This window comes from Plutella xylostella, chromosome 10, assembly GCF_932276165.1.
Source record: "Plutella xylostella chromosome 10, ilPluXylo3.1, whole genome shotgun sequence".
In the NCBI taxonomy this organism is placed as follows: Eukaryota; Metazoa; Arthropoda; class Insecta; order Lepidoptera; family Plutellidae; genus Plutella; species Plutella xylostella.
Genome location: NC_063990.1, coordinates 10470373 through 10485933, shown reverse-complemented (window position 1 = coordinate 10485933; position 15561 = coordinate 10470373). Strand labels below are relative to the sequence as shown.

Genomic DNA, 15561 nt, shown 5'->3' with positions numbered 1-15561 from the left:
CTAACGGGAAGTTCTCAGATAAAATTTCACCTGGTTCATCATAATTACCTCAGAATAATAACGCTTATTAACTGTGCTCTGTGTCATGTCCGTTGAGTGTATTCTGTGCATTGCACTGCTTGTGCTTGTTGTCAAATTTGACAGTTCATTTATTTTCGTGGTGCGGTGTAGACGTGAACTCGTTCACAAATCGAAAATAAATGCAATTCATTTAAAATAAGTGTAATATTCCTGATATAATCTTGTTTATCAAATTATCATTTTCTATAATAACCAGTGTAAAAAATACAGCATCATGATTAGCGGGCGTGCGTTGCATTTCGTGTTCAAAGTTGCAGACAGGACCCTAACCGCCAAATTTTACCGGGAAGTCTTAGGAATGCAGGTAAGCCTTCGCTATATTATGCTTAAAAACATACATTAATGATATTCTGTACCTCACAACCTAATTACATATTGAATATTGTGTAATAATCAGAATGATAGTTATCAGAATAGTATCTGAAGCTAAGGCAAAAAAACTAGATTTTTTGCTGTTTCTTTAGCCGCTGCTCAAGGTTAGTGCGAAACCGGTACCATACAATCTCGTCACTGTCTCGAATTACTGTAATTATGTTATTGCCCATTGTATACTTGGTGTTGTATCTCAGCAAATTATATATGTATACCTAATCATAAAGAAAGACTTCTTCATAACTTACTAGAAGATGCTGCAATTTAAGATAAAGTATTATAAATATATTGTATTGTTCTGCAGGTCCTCAGACATGAAGAGTTCAGTGAAGGATGTGAGGCCACATGCAATGGGTAATTATCAGTAAAAAAAATATAAAGCTTTATACGTACTGTGCATTAAGCATGTGTCTGTTCACAAGACTTTATCAATATTTTTTCCTAAATTATTGGTAACTATGGTGTAATTAGCCACAAATTGAGTCATGTGGATTGTGTTTGTGACTCATAAATTGCTAGACATAATTTTCTGCTAAGGATCATCACATAATTCAGACTGTCCACAGCCACTACTATCTACCTAATCTAATGCTATTAGTGCAGAAAATGTCTAGTGTTCCCCTCAATAAAAATATTGTAAACTCTTATGTGCCGTTCCCACATTTCAGACCATACGCAAACAGATGGAGCAAAACCATGGTAGGGTACGGGCCAGAAGACACACACTTTGTTGTCGAGCTCACATACAACTATGGAATCACAGAGTACGAGATGGGAAATGACTTCATGGGCCTCACAATACAGTCCAGCGAGAGTCTCAAACGGGCAGCAGCAATGAACTGGCCAATCAAGGAACAAGCTGGCGTGAAGTACCTGGAGGCACCCGGGGGCTACAGGTTCTATGTCATTGACAAACCACAGCCAGTTGACAAAGGTAAAATTTTAATCAAAATTATTATTATTTTGTAGAACATGGATATAACTAATTCTTGCATGCATGCATGTCTCCACTTCTCTCTCGTCCAATGTAATTTGCAAGGTTATTGATATTTTCTGGGAATATCTAGGCACAAATATCTACCCTGTTCTGAAATAATAAATAGGACCTTTGTGTTTCGCTAGCAAGCTAGCTAAGCTAGCTTGGAGATATTTATTTATGTATCCTTAGAAATCAGTACCTACATAACATTTTAAAATGAATTGCTCTTAAAATGGAATAAATACTTGTGGATAATGTGATGCATACAAAGAATAAGTTAATATGTCCTCTGCTTCAAGTGTGAAATCAAACATTGTTTCACAGTAATAAACAGATTTCATTGTAAAATTATCAACACATCAGATAAGTGGCAACAGTAGGCATGTACTTGTTAGGTATGTACTTGTAAATATCTTATCAATTGATTTAATATCTTTACAAAATTGTGATGTAATATTTTCGTTTCTTGAACTGACTTCATCTGTGTCTAGCACTTAGAAACTGGTCAGTAGTTTCTGGTCTAGTAATAGAATGCTTCGCTTCATGCCCTCTTGGTCAGCCCCATGTATGTTGTAAGATACCCAACAGGTTTCCATGAATGTTAATGAAATTTGCTGATCCCCAAATGAATGTTACTATTAAAGACTGAGTTTAGCTGGAAAATAAATGACTGATAGTAGGTTAATTTCTATCTTTGCTAAGCCATATTATTATACTAATCTAGGTACCTACTAAAACATCATGCTCGTTTGTCACCGAAAACTACTCTCACATCACAAGCACTGACTCACTCTAGTTATTAATCTTATTAGCATAATAAAAATGCTAATAAAATGATAACTAATCTCTTTTGCTAATCAGTAGTGCATCATATTGAAAATCACGCAGGCGGATAGTGTATCTCGGTAAATAGATAGCTCCTGAAAACACACAATGAAAACGCATGGGTGGTCACATGACCGAGGTACTCATAATCTGTCGAGTCCCGAGTGCTATTCATGTTATTATTCAAATGATAGAGAGATAATTTGTAGATAATACCTTTCCAATCTTACACGTTCCTTCAAACACTTTGCACTGATTTATACCTTATATCGTTATATCGCACAATATGTTGTATAATGCTATGAACAAGCATAAAAGCAATTATCATAAAAAATTTAGCCATTACTGACTACCAATTTTATTAGGTACCTACCAACCAGGGTTGAGCCGAGTCTAGCTAAAAAGTAAAACTACTACAGGAAATCCAAAATAGCCTAATCGAGGGGATACCCTGGTTCCTGAGTACCAAGTTTTACCAAAATCGTTCATTTATAATATTTTCAGAATTTTATGCGGCGTCGTTGTCGCTTATTCCAAAAGATACCATTACTCCATTGTCCTGAAAATAACAATTTGTTTCTTGAATATTTCAGATCCCGTGGTGAAAGTCGCGCTGGCGAGCTCAAACCTGGCCAAATCTATTGAATACTGGAATGGTCTCCTTACTCTGAAGATCTTCAACAAGACTGACAAATCTGTGCTTCTCGGATTCAGCGAGGACCAGGCCAAATTGGAGCTCATTGATATTGGTAAGGATATTTATTTTCGCCAACTCTTCAAGTCTTCTTATTGTGTCCTGTCGGTATGCCGTATTTCATAATTTTCACAACTATGATAAGAACTAAGTTTCCTTCTATTCCAATACGCTGTAAAAATAAGATACAAACTTTAAATTTAACTCACAAAACACCCATTCCAGGAGCCCCCGTAAACCGAGCCAAAGCCTACGGCCGCATCGCCTTCTCCGTGCCCTTCGAGCAACAACCCGCCATCGACCAGGCCATCCAGCGCGCCCGGGGCAAGATCCTCACCCCCCTCATTTCCCTGGACACGCCGGGCAAGGCCACCGTCCGCGTCATCATCCTGGCCGATCCAGACGACCACGAGATCTGCTTCGTGGACGACGAGAGCTTCCGCCAGCTGTCTCAGGTGGACCCGAAGAGTGATGCCGATCTGGACAAGTTTATCAAGGCGGACAAGTCGCGCGCTAAGTAAGGATGTTGGGTATGAAAGAGTAAATTTTATTGGTCACATTTGACAGTTAACTATATGCGGAAATATTGAATTTAAAATAGCGTATTTCACGTTTCTGTCAAATGTTACGTATTTTAGACTCTAGGCTAGGTTAGGTACATACTATGTAGTATATTGTTTTTTCCGGTTGGTGCACTGGAGATTTTCTGTAGCTATCACGATTAAACGGCACAAAAGCAACACATAGTGAAAAAATCACGACAAAAACAAAATAGTGCTTCAGGTTCTTACTACTGGTTTTTACACCTACGGTCATCTTCTATTTTCTTAAATCTCTAGTGTCCCAAATATTATAATAATAAAAGTAGTATCTAAGCAATTCCATAGGCTTATGTATGATATGTATATTGAAAGTAATAGAGATGCAATCACTCAGGATAATAACTTAATTTTAAGTATTTTTATTGTAAGCATAATATTAGAAGTACGGATTTATTTAGTTGATAAGAACATTGGTGAAGCTGATATTGTTACAATTTTGATGATTATTATGTGTTTGTTTACATGTTAATTCCATAAAAAGTTTTAAGTATTTATGTATTTTACGTTCAATTATTCTAAGAATTATATAAAAGCAAATGTGATATTATTCGTTTTGAACTTTTGGTTATATTGAAGTAGATCGTGCATTTCAATAAAAATATATACTTATAAGTATAAAATATTTTACAAAATTCCTATAAAAACATAATACCTGTATTAAAATTTAATGCTATCAAAAGTAATCTCTGATTATAATCATGTATTTAGACAAAGTAATTATATTTACCATACAAATAATATTACTATAATTTACATTTTAATAAAACCACTATACAGTAAAAATGTTGTTTGTATTTAGTAAAATTGGTTTAGTTAGAAACTATAATCTTAAGGCACTCGATAGTAGGCGCGCAGACGCACGGTGCAAATTGCATTGGCAAACTGTCTAAACCGAAACGCCGCAAATTCAGTCACGGCTAACAGTTTGCCTACTGGGAACGGAATCAATTCAGCTATTCAAAAGTGATAGGCTACATACAGCCCGTCTAGTAGAGGTTTTGCAATTTTTGAAAACTATAAAAGTTAAAGTTTTCTCATGTCAACTGCATACATTATCTGTCAGAAGTTGCATGATTGTTTCCGCCTGAGGCGCCACTTTGTATGCGAGAAAACGTAAACTTTTATAGTTTCCGACAATCTAACAAACATATACTAGACCCTCAGGCAATGACTTCAAAAAGAAGGATACGCCCTTCAGAACATTTTACTACAACCTTCTTCATACAAGCAAAATAACTGCCATCTGTCATAATTTGTTGGAACTATGTCAGAGCCTCAGAGCCGAGCTACTTATCCTGACGACGCAACCTTGTACGTGCGTTCATATTTTACCGTCACCGGATAGTAGGTACATAATAGACGCATTTTTCCTGAAATAAAAATGACATATTATGTATCTAGCCTATCTGAAACCTAGTTAAACATTGTGAGATATGGCGTTTCGACTTTCTCCGTGTTCGGCATCATAAGGGTCACAGTGACAGTTAAATAAAGTCCATTTTTCTCTCCACCTTTATTTGCAAGGTGCGGGTGCCTATATAAATAGAGTGAGTCGCCCGCGCGCCTCAGTTGTAATATCACCATGCAGAAATGACTAGGTTTCAGATAGGCTAGATACATAATATGTCATTTTTATTTCAGGAAAAATGCGTCTATTATGTAGTCTGAGCCTATCTGAAACCTAGTTAAACATTGTGAGATGTGTTTATTATCGCATGGTGGAGAGAAAACCAACTGTGACCCATAAGCTACTGATGACTATATCAGTGGATAAATATTTGAATCTATAAATTTATAATGCATAGATTTCTAGGTAATAGATATACTAAAAAGAAAGGTATATGTATACATAAGACTTAAGTACTTCCTTATTATTCCTGACTTGTCAGAAAGTTATGGAAGGTATGTACCTATACCTATAGGTAGGTAATTATACATATGGATACACACAGTGCCTCTTCGAAAGCAATACTTATAAGTAGTTATTGATCAATATCTTGTTATTGTCAAGGCTATATTTTTAACATACACTAGCCGAATGGATGGAACCAGTGAAATACTTTGCAACAATATTTAAAAGCTGTAAAATGTAGAATATCGATCCAGGCCGCTGGGGCTCAGGTCAGCACATGCTGACTAGGGTATGTAATTCTGGACTGACCTCAGAAATGCAGCAGCCGACCCTGGAGCCTCGAGGACCTGCTCAGTCAGCCCTGTACGAGGACACGGCCTGCAACACCTGGCGCGGCATCTAGTCCTTGGAACGAGGAGTGGTGCTTGAAGGGAAGATAATTTTACTAAATATCTCAGCCTCATCAGCTACTGGAAAAGATTAGATGAAGGCTGTGATACTGGCGGATAACAAAGTATTCAGTTTTTCAAAACATGATGCAGGTCACTATATTCATATTCTAGATTGACAAGTAACACACAGTCTAATTTTGTATTCTAACTAACTCGGCGGTTAACGAGTTCCTGTGCAGTCCTACTAGGAAGGAAAGTTATTTTATAAGCCTTTGCACCGATTTTGTGGGCTACTATCATTCTGTATCATCATGTGTGAATATTATGAGCTCTGGCAGCATTCCTTGGTAGATGACATCAATTAGTAAAGATTGATTAACACAACAATAACAATTATAATAGTTGATAAATGAAACCCGGCTAACATGTCTTAACTGGGTAAGTAAATGATCAGTTATGCCACCAGGATAAGTAAAATGTTCAGCACTTCATATGAAAAACATTAACAAGGTCACCTTTAGGTATGTTCGTCAACACTAAGGGCAGGTCTCGGCCAAAACCTTAAGGCTTCGCCTTATTGCAACTTCAAAGGTACGTAGGTAGGTACCTACTTACATTGTTGTAGGTTCGATTTTGAAACCATCAAGTCAACCTGGATAAAACAAAATAAAATAGCTCGATTAAATAAAGATGGTACGTAAAGATGTTAGTTGTACCTGATCAGACTTGATGCAACGACAGCCAACATAGACTCTCTAATCTGTGGAAGCAACAATCATGGTGGCGGGAACATGGACAGTTGGACGAGCCACCTCGAGCCTGACTTATCAATCAGAACTGACAGTTCGCCAACAGCAGATAGCTTGCGGCTATCTATAGGTAAACTTAGGTAGTTAGCTATACCCAAGAAACAGTCCTTGGACATCGATATGACAGTGGAACGGCCAATAACTGTGACATTCTTTAAAACAAAAAGGCTTGTTGTTGTCCAGCTAAGGAAGGTTACCTACTTCAGCGACCTGGTATTGCATTCTGAAAGAACTGCGAAGAGTTAATATTATGACTAATAATTATTACTTATTTAGAAAGTTTTCCGCAAACTCTAATAAATCAAGCAGCTACCACGTCACCGCTGCCCGGTTATAACTCTGTACTAGCTTAGTAGATATATATACCAGTTCTAGCCTTCAGCTAGAGGCCAGAGAGCTCCTAAATGAGATGCGAGTACGGGCATGACACAAGTAATTTTTTACTAGGTAACTAGGTACGTAACTAACTGAAAGATCCATAAAACAGTTGAGGATTACTCAAAATGGAATTGTGAAAACGGCACGTCTGCATCTTAACCAGTCAGTCTAAGTAGTTTCAGCAGATACAGTGTTGAAAAATAGTTATGAAACGTTTGCGCCAGAATCGAATTAAAAATACATTTTCATTAGAGAAGCCGTTTAGGCATGAATAGGTACTTTCACCCTTTGGATTGTGCTCCAAATGATGACCTTCGAAATTCATAGAAATTTAATGACGACTGCCATTGTTTATTATCTAGCCCCGTACATTGAGTAGGGCTGCGGCTACACGTGATGTGATACACAGTACACAGTAGGTATATGCATGTTCCCAGAATAGTGGAAGTTATAATTTTACCAAAAGGTAGTCGTCTCGTGCAAGAGCACCGTTACTCGATTTATTCGATAAACAACTAGTAGACAGCTGCTGCGTAGGAGGTTCACGCATTTTTCAACAAAGAGCTCGGATACACACTCACAATCCACTGGGACATAAGGAAGACAGCTAATATGGTGCCACTCAGAAACCGCGATGACACTCCGATCATGATCACCCGACAGTAGGATCATAATAAATTCGGTAACTTGTGAAGCGGTATGGTATAGCAACAGCGACTTTCACGAAATCAGGAATTAGCTCAGTGCTTTTAGGTTGAACACTCGCCGGTGGGGTTCACTTTGCTCACAGCCGAGAAAAGAAAAGACTCAAAGCTGGAATCTGCCGATGTGTCATGACACTTAAGATAGTGTCTGGGGGGTCACTTTATATGACGAAAAACGAACTTTCAGTGCACTGCGGCGCGAGCCGCTCTATCTGTTTGTATGTATTAAACGTGCCGATTGCACGACAGCTCTCGTTCGTTCGTTTCTCATCAGTATAGAGTAACGTTCCTGTACTTACCGTGCGTCACCATTCCCATGAGCAGTCCAATGATCTTTAGGCAGTTTAGAACAAAAGCTGCATTAGACAGTTTCTTCAGCAGAGACATCGAAATAAAAAATTGATTGCACAACTATCCCCAGGAGCAGTCTACAGGTCACTTTGGGGAGTTCAGAAGAAAGCTGCTTTAATAGAATACCCTACCTCAGCGGAGGTATCAAATTGAAGTGCTATAACACTTTTAGAAGCGGTGCACGTTACCCGATTTGTCGTCATCCATGCCGATGCGGCTACGGCGACTGCAGGTGGTTACTCATGCTTCGTTGGTGTGCCCTTGTATGGCTAACATGACCAACCTTGGCAGTAAACGTTCGTCTGCATATGCCATAATCACTGATGAATAGCGCACGTTACTCGATACCTTCTAAATAAGTCACTCATAATGATGGCTGATGATGATGATGACCGTGCTAGCAATAGTGCAGGCGGTTCCGCTGAGCATAAAATCTCTTCCCAGACAGGGGGCGTTTGGATCTGGCAACCAGAACAGGAGTGCCAGGTGTGCGCAGCGATGCAGGTGGGACAACACAGCCGCCAGGGCAGGAGTACATGGCTGGGTCTATGCAGCGATGCAGGTACCACAAACCGGTGGCCAGGGCCAGGACCGGGTGCACAGCCGCCAGGGCAGGAGTGCATGGCTGGGTCTATGCAGCGATGCAGGTACCACAAACCGGTGGCCAGGGCCAGGACCGGGTGTACGCTGCGATGCAGGTGGCACGAGACGGCGGCCAGCGCAGGAGCACAGGGCCGGGTGTATGCTGCGATGCAGGTGGCACGAACCGGTGGCCAGGGCAGGAGCGCAGGGCCGGGTGTACGCTGCGATGCAGGTGCCACGAGACGGCGGCCAGCGCAGGAGCACAGGGCCGGGTGCAGGTTACACGAAACTTCAATTTCACCGAATCGGCCTGCCTACCCTCAGCGGGTAGGTACCGGCGGATCACATTACTCGCCGCACATGCCACAATGTCCCAACATACTGAAACTCGGAGCCACGTACTTCCTGTAAAAAATCCTATGACGGTCCTGGAAAGCTTCTGTTTGTAAAGCCTTACATAAGCTGTAAGTGCATTATTGTAATAGCAAAGTTTTTATCAACTGTTTTCTAAAAATATTAGAAATTGAGGGTAGAAAAATATATTTTTATTATTTTTTCCTGTATAAAATTAACATATGCTTTACTTAAAGCGGTCATTAATGTAAGTATCTAGCTCAAGCGCCACTAGTAGGACCGGAATATGTGATCAATCATCACCACGACTATTGAATCGGACCCTACTGCGTGGGATAAAAACTCCAAGCGCCGGAGCATTATGACCAGTGGCTGAGCTTTTAAAAGCAGTAAATAATAGCATTTTACTCACGGCTTATCAACTCAAACCTTCGTTGCGAAATCCTCAGCAATGGCTGCGTGCGCAGCAGCCGGCAAGCCCCGCGCCGCCTGGTCCGCATCACGCTGCTCCCGGCAGCGAGGACTCCGCAAATTCAATATTATATTTTTCCCCGTCGGAGCGAAGCCGACGAGAACCGTGGCTACATTGAGCCATTTTGCCGAAGTGTTCACTTCAAAAATCAAAAACCAACTGAGGCGCGCGGGCGACTCACTCTATTTATATAGGCACCCGCACCTTGCAAATAAAGGTGGAGAGAAAAATGGACTTTATTTAACTGTCACTGTGACCCTTATGATGCCGAACACGGAGAAAGTCGAAACGCCATATCTCACAATGTTTAACTAGGTTTCAGATAGGCTCAGACTACATAATAATATGAGTGAGTTGCATGCGGACGTCCGTATAAGGTTACGTCGTGCGGCCATTGTAGACTTAGGTAGAAAAATAATTATCGCTTTAAAATGTGTTTATTTATTAATTAAGGATGATACGATATTCCATATTCCTTTTTAACCTTCGTATCATAGTTTTTGTAGCCTTTCACAACAAAAATAGGCATATTTATCACAAGAAACAAAGACTATCTCTCCGTCACAGACAACTGTCGACTGAGGACCGTTGGCCCTAAAATATCTATTTTAGGGCCAACGCGCGGGTGCCATTTTCTTAAGTGGTTTGGCCTGTCCTTACGCAGTAATATATATGTCAATGCCCTCAGGTATGTCTCTGTATTATTTTTGTAACACTGTTTGTAAGAAACTGGTTCCTGACACACAGGTCACCCTAGTTTAGGAACCAGGGCTACCCCACCTTGTATGTTTTTACTTATTACAATAAAGATATGTTTGTTTGTACGTTTGTTTATTTGCAGTTTGCAGATCACAAACGTCGGCACGAATAATTCAGACACTAGCGGACGAGGACGAGGAAATATAGAGTAAGAAACTTGCCCATTATTATTGCTAATTCGTCTTGACGTCTCGTGTCCAGGGGCGTATTTAAAGATTGCGCGCCCTGGGCTCCTGTAGTTTTCCGCCCCATGAAGGAATGAAAGAAAACAGAAAGAGCAGTCAGTGTATAGTCCCTATAAACCAGTGTTTTTCAACCTGTGGGTCGCGACCCCCTGGGGGGTCGCGAAGCTTCTGTAGGGGGGTCGCCAGAGGCCGAAAGTGGGTATTTTAGAACAAAAAACAATTCAATTAATATTCGTATTCGGCGATACGGCTCGCGACCTATCATGTGAGACCCAAAGGGTCAAGGGGGTCGCGAAATATTTTTTTTACACCAGGGGGACCCCCCTGGTGTAAAAAAAATCATGAAAAAGGTTGAAAAACACTGCTATAAACCTACATATGTATAAGAACATTGTGGTGATAGATTCGAATAGATAATGATATCATCCGAACAAAAAAAATATATTTTTCTGGATAGACGAGTACATTTTTGAACGTTTAGATATAAACTTTGGCGCCTGAGTGAGGCAATTTTTTTTTTCTTTAGATTCTACCGGTTCAATAAGAACAAAGGCCGGCTTTCATACTTAAAAAATTCAGCACTGCTCGTCACCAAAATACCTCGGAGTGACCCTGGACGTACAAAACCCACTGCCAAAACACCAAGAAGAAAGTCAGCTCCCGAAACAAACTTCTGCGGCGGCTTTCTTCTACCAGCTGGGGCGCCTCTCCGCAAGTTCTACGAACAAGGAAGACTTTGTCTTCTGGCCAGTTCTTCTTCTTCTGACCAGTGCGTCCTGCCAGTGATGACGTATGGTGCAGAGACGTGGATACTGACGGTAGGACTGGTCCACCGATTTAAAGTCGCTCAGCGTGCTATGGAGAGAGCTATGCTTGGGGTTTCTCTGATGAATCGTATCAGAAATGAGGTAATCCGTCAGAAGACTAAGGTTACCGATATAGCTGTCAAAATATGCAAGCTGAAGTGGTAGTGGGCTGGTCATATCTGCCGTAGAACCGATAACCGTTAGGGTAGACGAGTTCTCCAGTGGAGACCACGACCAGGCAAACGCAGCGTGGGACGCCCTTCTGCCCGCTGGACTGACGACGTTAGGCGGGTAGAGCCGGTAGTGGTTGGACGAGAAAGGCCGAGGACCGAGTGTTGTGGCGCTCCTTGGGAGAGGCCTATGTCCAGCAGTGGATGATTATTGGCTGATGATGATATGGGCAAGGTCCGCGCATGCTAGAGAAGTAGATTTTGCTCTTAACGACACAGTTCGTATAGTAACGGGATGCCTCAAACCGACACCGCTCTACAAAGTCTACTCTCTGGCTGGGATAGCACCCCCTAGCATACGGCGAAAAGTGGCAAGTTCTGTTGAGAAAGGCAAACAAGAATGCAACTCCAGACATACATTTTACTCACATACTGCCACACCTTCCCGCGTTAAGAGCTGCAAAGCGTTATTAAATAGTGAGGTGTCCTTAACGGATGAAAACCAACAAAACGCAAGGCTAAGGCTCTCTCTGGCTGGGATAGCACCCCCTAGCATACGGTGAAAAGTGGCATGTTCTGTTGAGAAAGGCAAACAAGAATGCGACTCCAGACATACATTTTACTCACATACTGCCGCACCTTCCCGCGTTAAGAGCTGCAAAGCGTTATTAAATAGTGAGATGTCCTTAACGGATGAAAACCCACAAAACGCAAGGCTAAGGCTCTGGTCGGAAAAGCAGCCCCAGGATCCTTTCCTACCTCTTGAGGAAAAACTTGCTCCCGGTATCAGTCTCCCCTGGCACATTTAGAAGACTCTAAATCGGTTGCGAGCAGAGGTAGGCTGCTGCAAGTACAATCTCTGCAAGTGGGGCTATACTGTTGGCACCAACCTACCTATGCGACTGTGATACCGCCCCCTGACTATGGAGCATGTACTCTCCTGCCCCCTGTGCCCTTCCACCTACACTCCGGAGGACTTACTCCAGGCCAACCAGAATGCTATCAAAGTTGCTCCGTTTTGGTCTGGACAAATTTAAAAATTCGCATGTTCACTGACACGAAAGAAGAAGTGTAGAGTACCTACCGACCTACATAATTATGTATCAGAACATTGTGGTGATAGATTGGCCTACAACTACATAATGATATCTTCCGAAGAAAAAAAATGATTTTTCTAGATAGACGAATACATTTTAGAACATTTAGAAATAAATAAATAAATAATAAAATAAATATGTGGGGACATCTCACACACGGCCATCCGACCCCAAGCTAGGCAGAACCTGTGTTATGGGTGTCGGACAGCTGATATATCTACACAAATACATAGATAGATAGATACTAAATATAAATATCAACACCCAAGACCCGAGTACAAATATCTGTCTTTAAACAAATATCTGCCCCAGCCGGGAATCGAACCCGGGACCTTCGGCTCAGTAGTCAGGGTCACTAACCACTACGCCATTCGGTCGTCAAAATAAACGTCGAAATAAACTTGTGCGGGGAGGGCGGGCGCTGAGTTAGGCAAAAAAAACTTTAGATTTCCTTCAAGAAAATACCTAAAAAGGCTGAAAAAAAATAGACTATTCCAACGGTTCAGAAAAGAACAAAGGCGGCTTTCATACTTTAAATCATATTTCTTAAGACATGAAATCAACATTTGGAAAGATGGCTCAGGGCCGTTATAGGCTTACGTCCTAAAATATTGTTCTGTACTTTCTTCCTCCAACCTAAAGCACAGAATAATAACTAGTACCAGGTACAGAAGTCCATCTTCGCAATGGCTATCAAAGAAATATGACTCCATCCCATAAGCAATAAGATCTAATTTAGATCGCGCTCCAGCCGCACACGTTTTTATTTACTTACCTACCAATTTATTTTTGAGGGAATATGCGCCTTATTTCACTGGACTACGGTGCATAATAAGTTATACGTGGTTATACGCATTGAAAAAGAAGCCACCTTAGGGTTGCCTCAGCACCCCAGACTACAACGTTTACTAAGCAACGGACTGAGTTTGTAAAAAGAATGTCATGATATTAAAACAAAATAATTTGAATTTAGAATACAAAGCTATTCCAAACTTTTTTTCTATTGGAAATAACCAGTAAAAACAATGACAATTTCATAGTTAAGATATTTTGAAGTACATAAAATATGTATGAATCTAAGTACCTAAAACATTTAATTTTGTGAAAACATGTTTTTTTTCGTTATAATTTATATTATGGATATAATTTATATTATGATACAGAACGTGTTAGTTTCGTTAAGCACTAATCCCACTCAGCGCACATTTTATAATCGATTCATTAATACATTTTGAAGGTAGTTGTGTCTGTAAATTTAATAATTTAACGAAAAAAATATTGGAATAGACTTTGTTCAACATGGAGAAAAAAAGGGTTTGTAGTTCGGATTAATTTCATTTCAAATAAGGAACGTAGAAGAAATCAATAAAATACTTAGATTAGTTTTACCTGTCAGCATCTTTTGGTAATGTAAAAAAATTTAAATTTGGATCACGATCCGTATTTAAGCAATTAAATACGGCACAATATCTTTTTGCTGCTTTTTTTCTTTTTATGTCCATTTTTCTATTCATAATTCGCGCGCGCGTGTATCGTCTTCCGCTTGCGGCAGCCGACTAGATTTGCCCACTCGAAGCGGCAGGCGCCAGGCTGGCGCCAGCGCCGCCCACGCGCGGAGTGACACAGGCCTGCCTAAAGTGCAAGGGCGGCCTGCCGGCCGCCCCTGGGCCGCCCTTCGCCGCCTGCCGCCCCGGGCTGTAGCCCTTTTAGCCCTAGGGTAAATACGCCCCTGTCGTGTCTAACCGTGGCGAAAGGATTTGCCAGTTAGATTACAATAATTAGCATATTTATGTCGTGTTGCAGACTGCAGAATACAGTTGATATACGTGCGATGACCTCGAACTTGATGCGCGTATTGTTTTGGGCGCGATAACAGATTTAGCTTCCACTATTCTGGAACGCAGCATACCCACCCAAGTAGTAGTCTAGTAGAAGGGTAGTTAGTACTAAGTCATAGTTAGCTTGATTAGAAATTAAGGCCCTGTTACCATGTTTGGTTAGTGGCTACCTGTGAGATAAAATACATGCTGTCACTCTCAGAGTGACCGCATGTTTTTATCCCGCAGGTAGCTACTAATCAAACATTGTAACAGGGCCTTATTAATATACATATATTGAAGTAGGTAGTATGAAGACAGGTAAGCAGATTGCTGGTTGTAAAACGATTTGAGGCTATCGATCTAGCACTTGCAATTCAGAAGCGGGTCAGGATTTACATATGCATGCATAGTATAACCTAGGTACGTATCTACTAAGGTTTAAAATTGTATTTTTTTCGCTAAATATGGTAGGTTGTAGAGTCTTCTCAAGACAATTTTTCAAAGAATAGACTTTAGGACTCAAATTAAACGGCACGACTGCTGTGCTTAAATAGGTTCATAAGTAGGAATCTTTTACTTTAAAATTTTGTTCAAATAGTTTCCAATCTGTCCCCAAATCTTCATACTTATTCGTTCTAGCAGGCGCTGACATTTAAAGCCAATCCCATGAAAGTTTAGTCAACCTGTAGTCCGTAGTTATATCCGTAGCCATTCGGCAGTGGAGATCGCGTGTCGTCCCGAACCACAGCCGGGGCCGTGCCTTCCCGACTCGGTATAGTGAGGGACACACGCTGATTAGGTGCACAATTAGCCATTGACGGCTTTCTCATAAATACTACATATTTTATAATGTAAGGCGACGAGTACCTACATATTTGGGTCTACATAAATACCTTGTCGACCACAAATAGTTAGGTGTTGAATCTTCGATCATTCATGATATTATCTGACCATGATATTAGTTACCTACCTACTGTCTTTGACTCACTCGGAGTTTTCTAAAAAAGTATTCTAAAGAGGACTAGGTACTTATGACATTGCGTTCAATAGTGACTACGCTGAATTTCATACCTAGGGACTCACTTGGGTAGAGCGCGTGGCACCTCAGTGTGCCGTTAACTGAAAACTTACCTAGGGCGCCCTGGTCAACGGCCCACGCTGAAAGACATTTTATCAAAATGCAATGTTACATAAAGTAGTGGCTTCCACTGTACCTACTCAGTTATTACGTAAATCTTGGTTTACTTAAATAAGTGCTTATTTGCAATTTATGTGGC

At 40.8% G+C, this 15561-nt stretch overlaps 1 protein-coding gene across 1 annotated transcript; it reads left to right on the top strand.

Moving 5' to 3' along the window:
• Nucleotides 1-135: 135 nt before the first annotated feature.
• Nucleotides 136-4273, top strand: LOC119693717 (glyoxalase domain-containing protein 4). Its single transcript, XM_038117995.2, has 5 exons — nt 136-385; nt 758-807; nt 1122-1387; nt 2851-3006; nt 3177-4273. Exons 1-5 carry the CDS (start codon nt 296-298, stop codon nt 3470-3472), a joined length of 858 nt encoding a protein of 285 aa, XP_037973923.2. The 5' UTR covers nt 136-295; the 3' UTR covers nt 3473-4273.
• Nucleotides 4274-15561: the final 11288 nt, after the last annotated feature.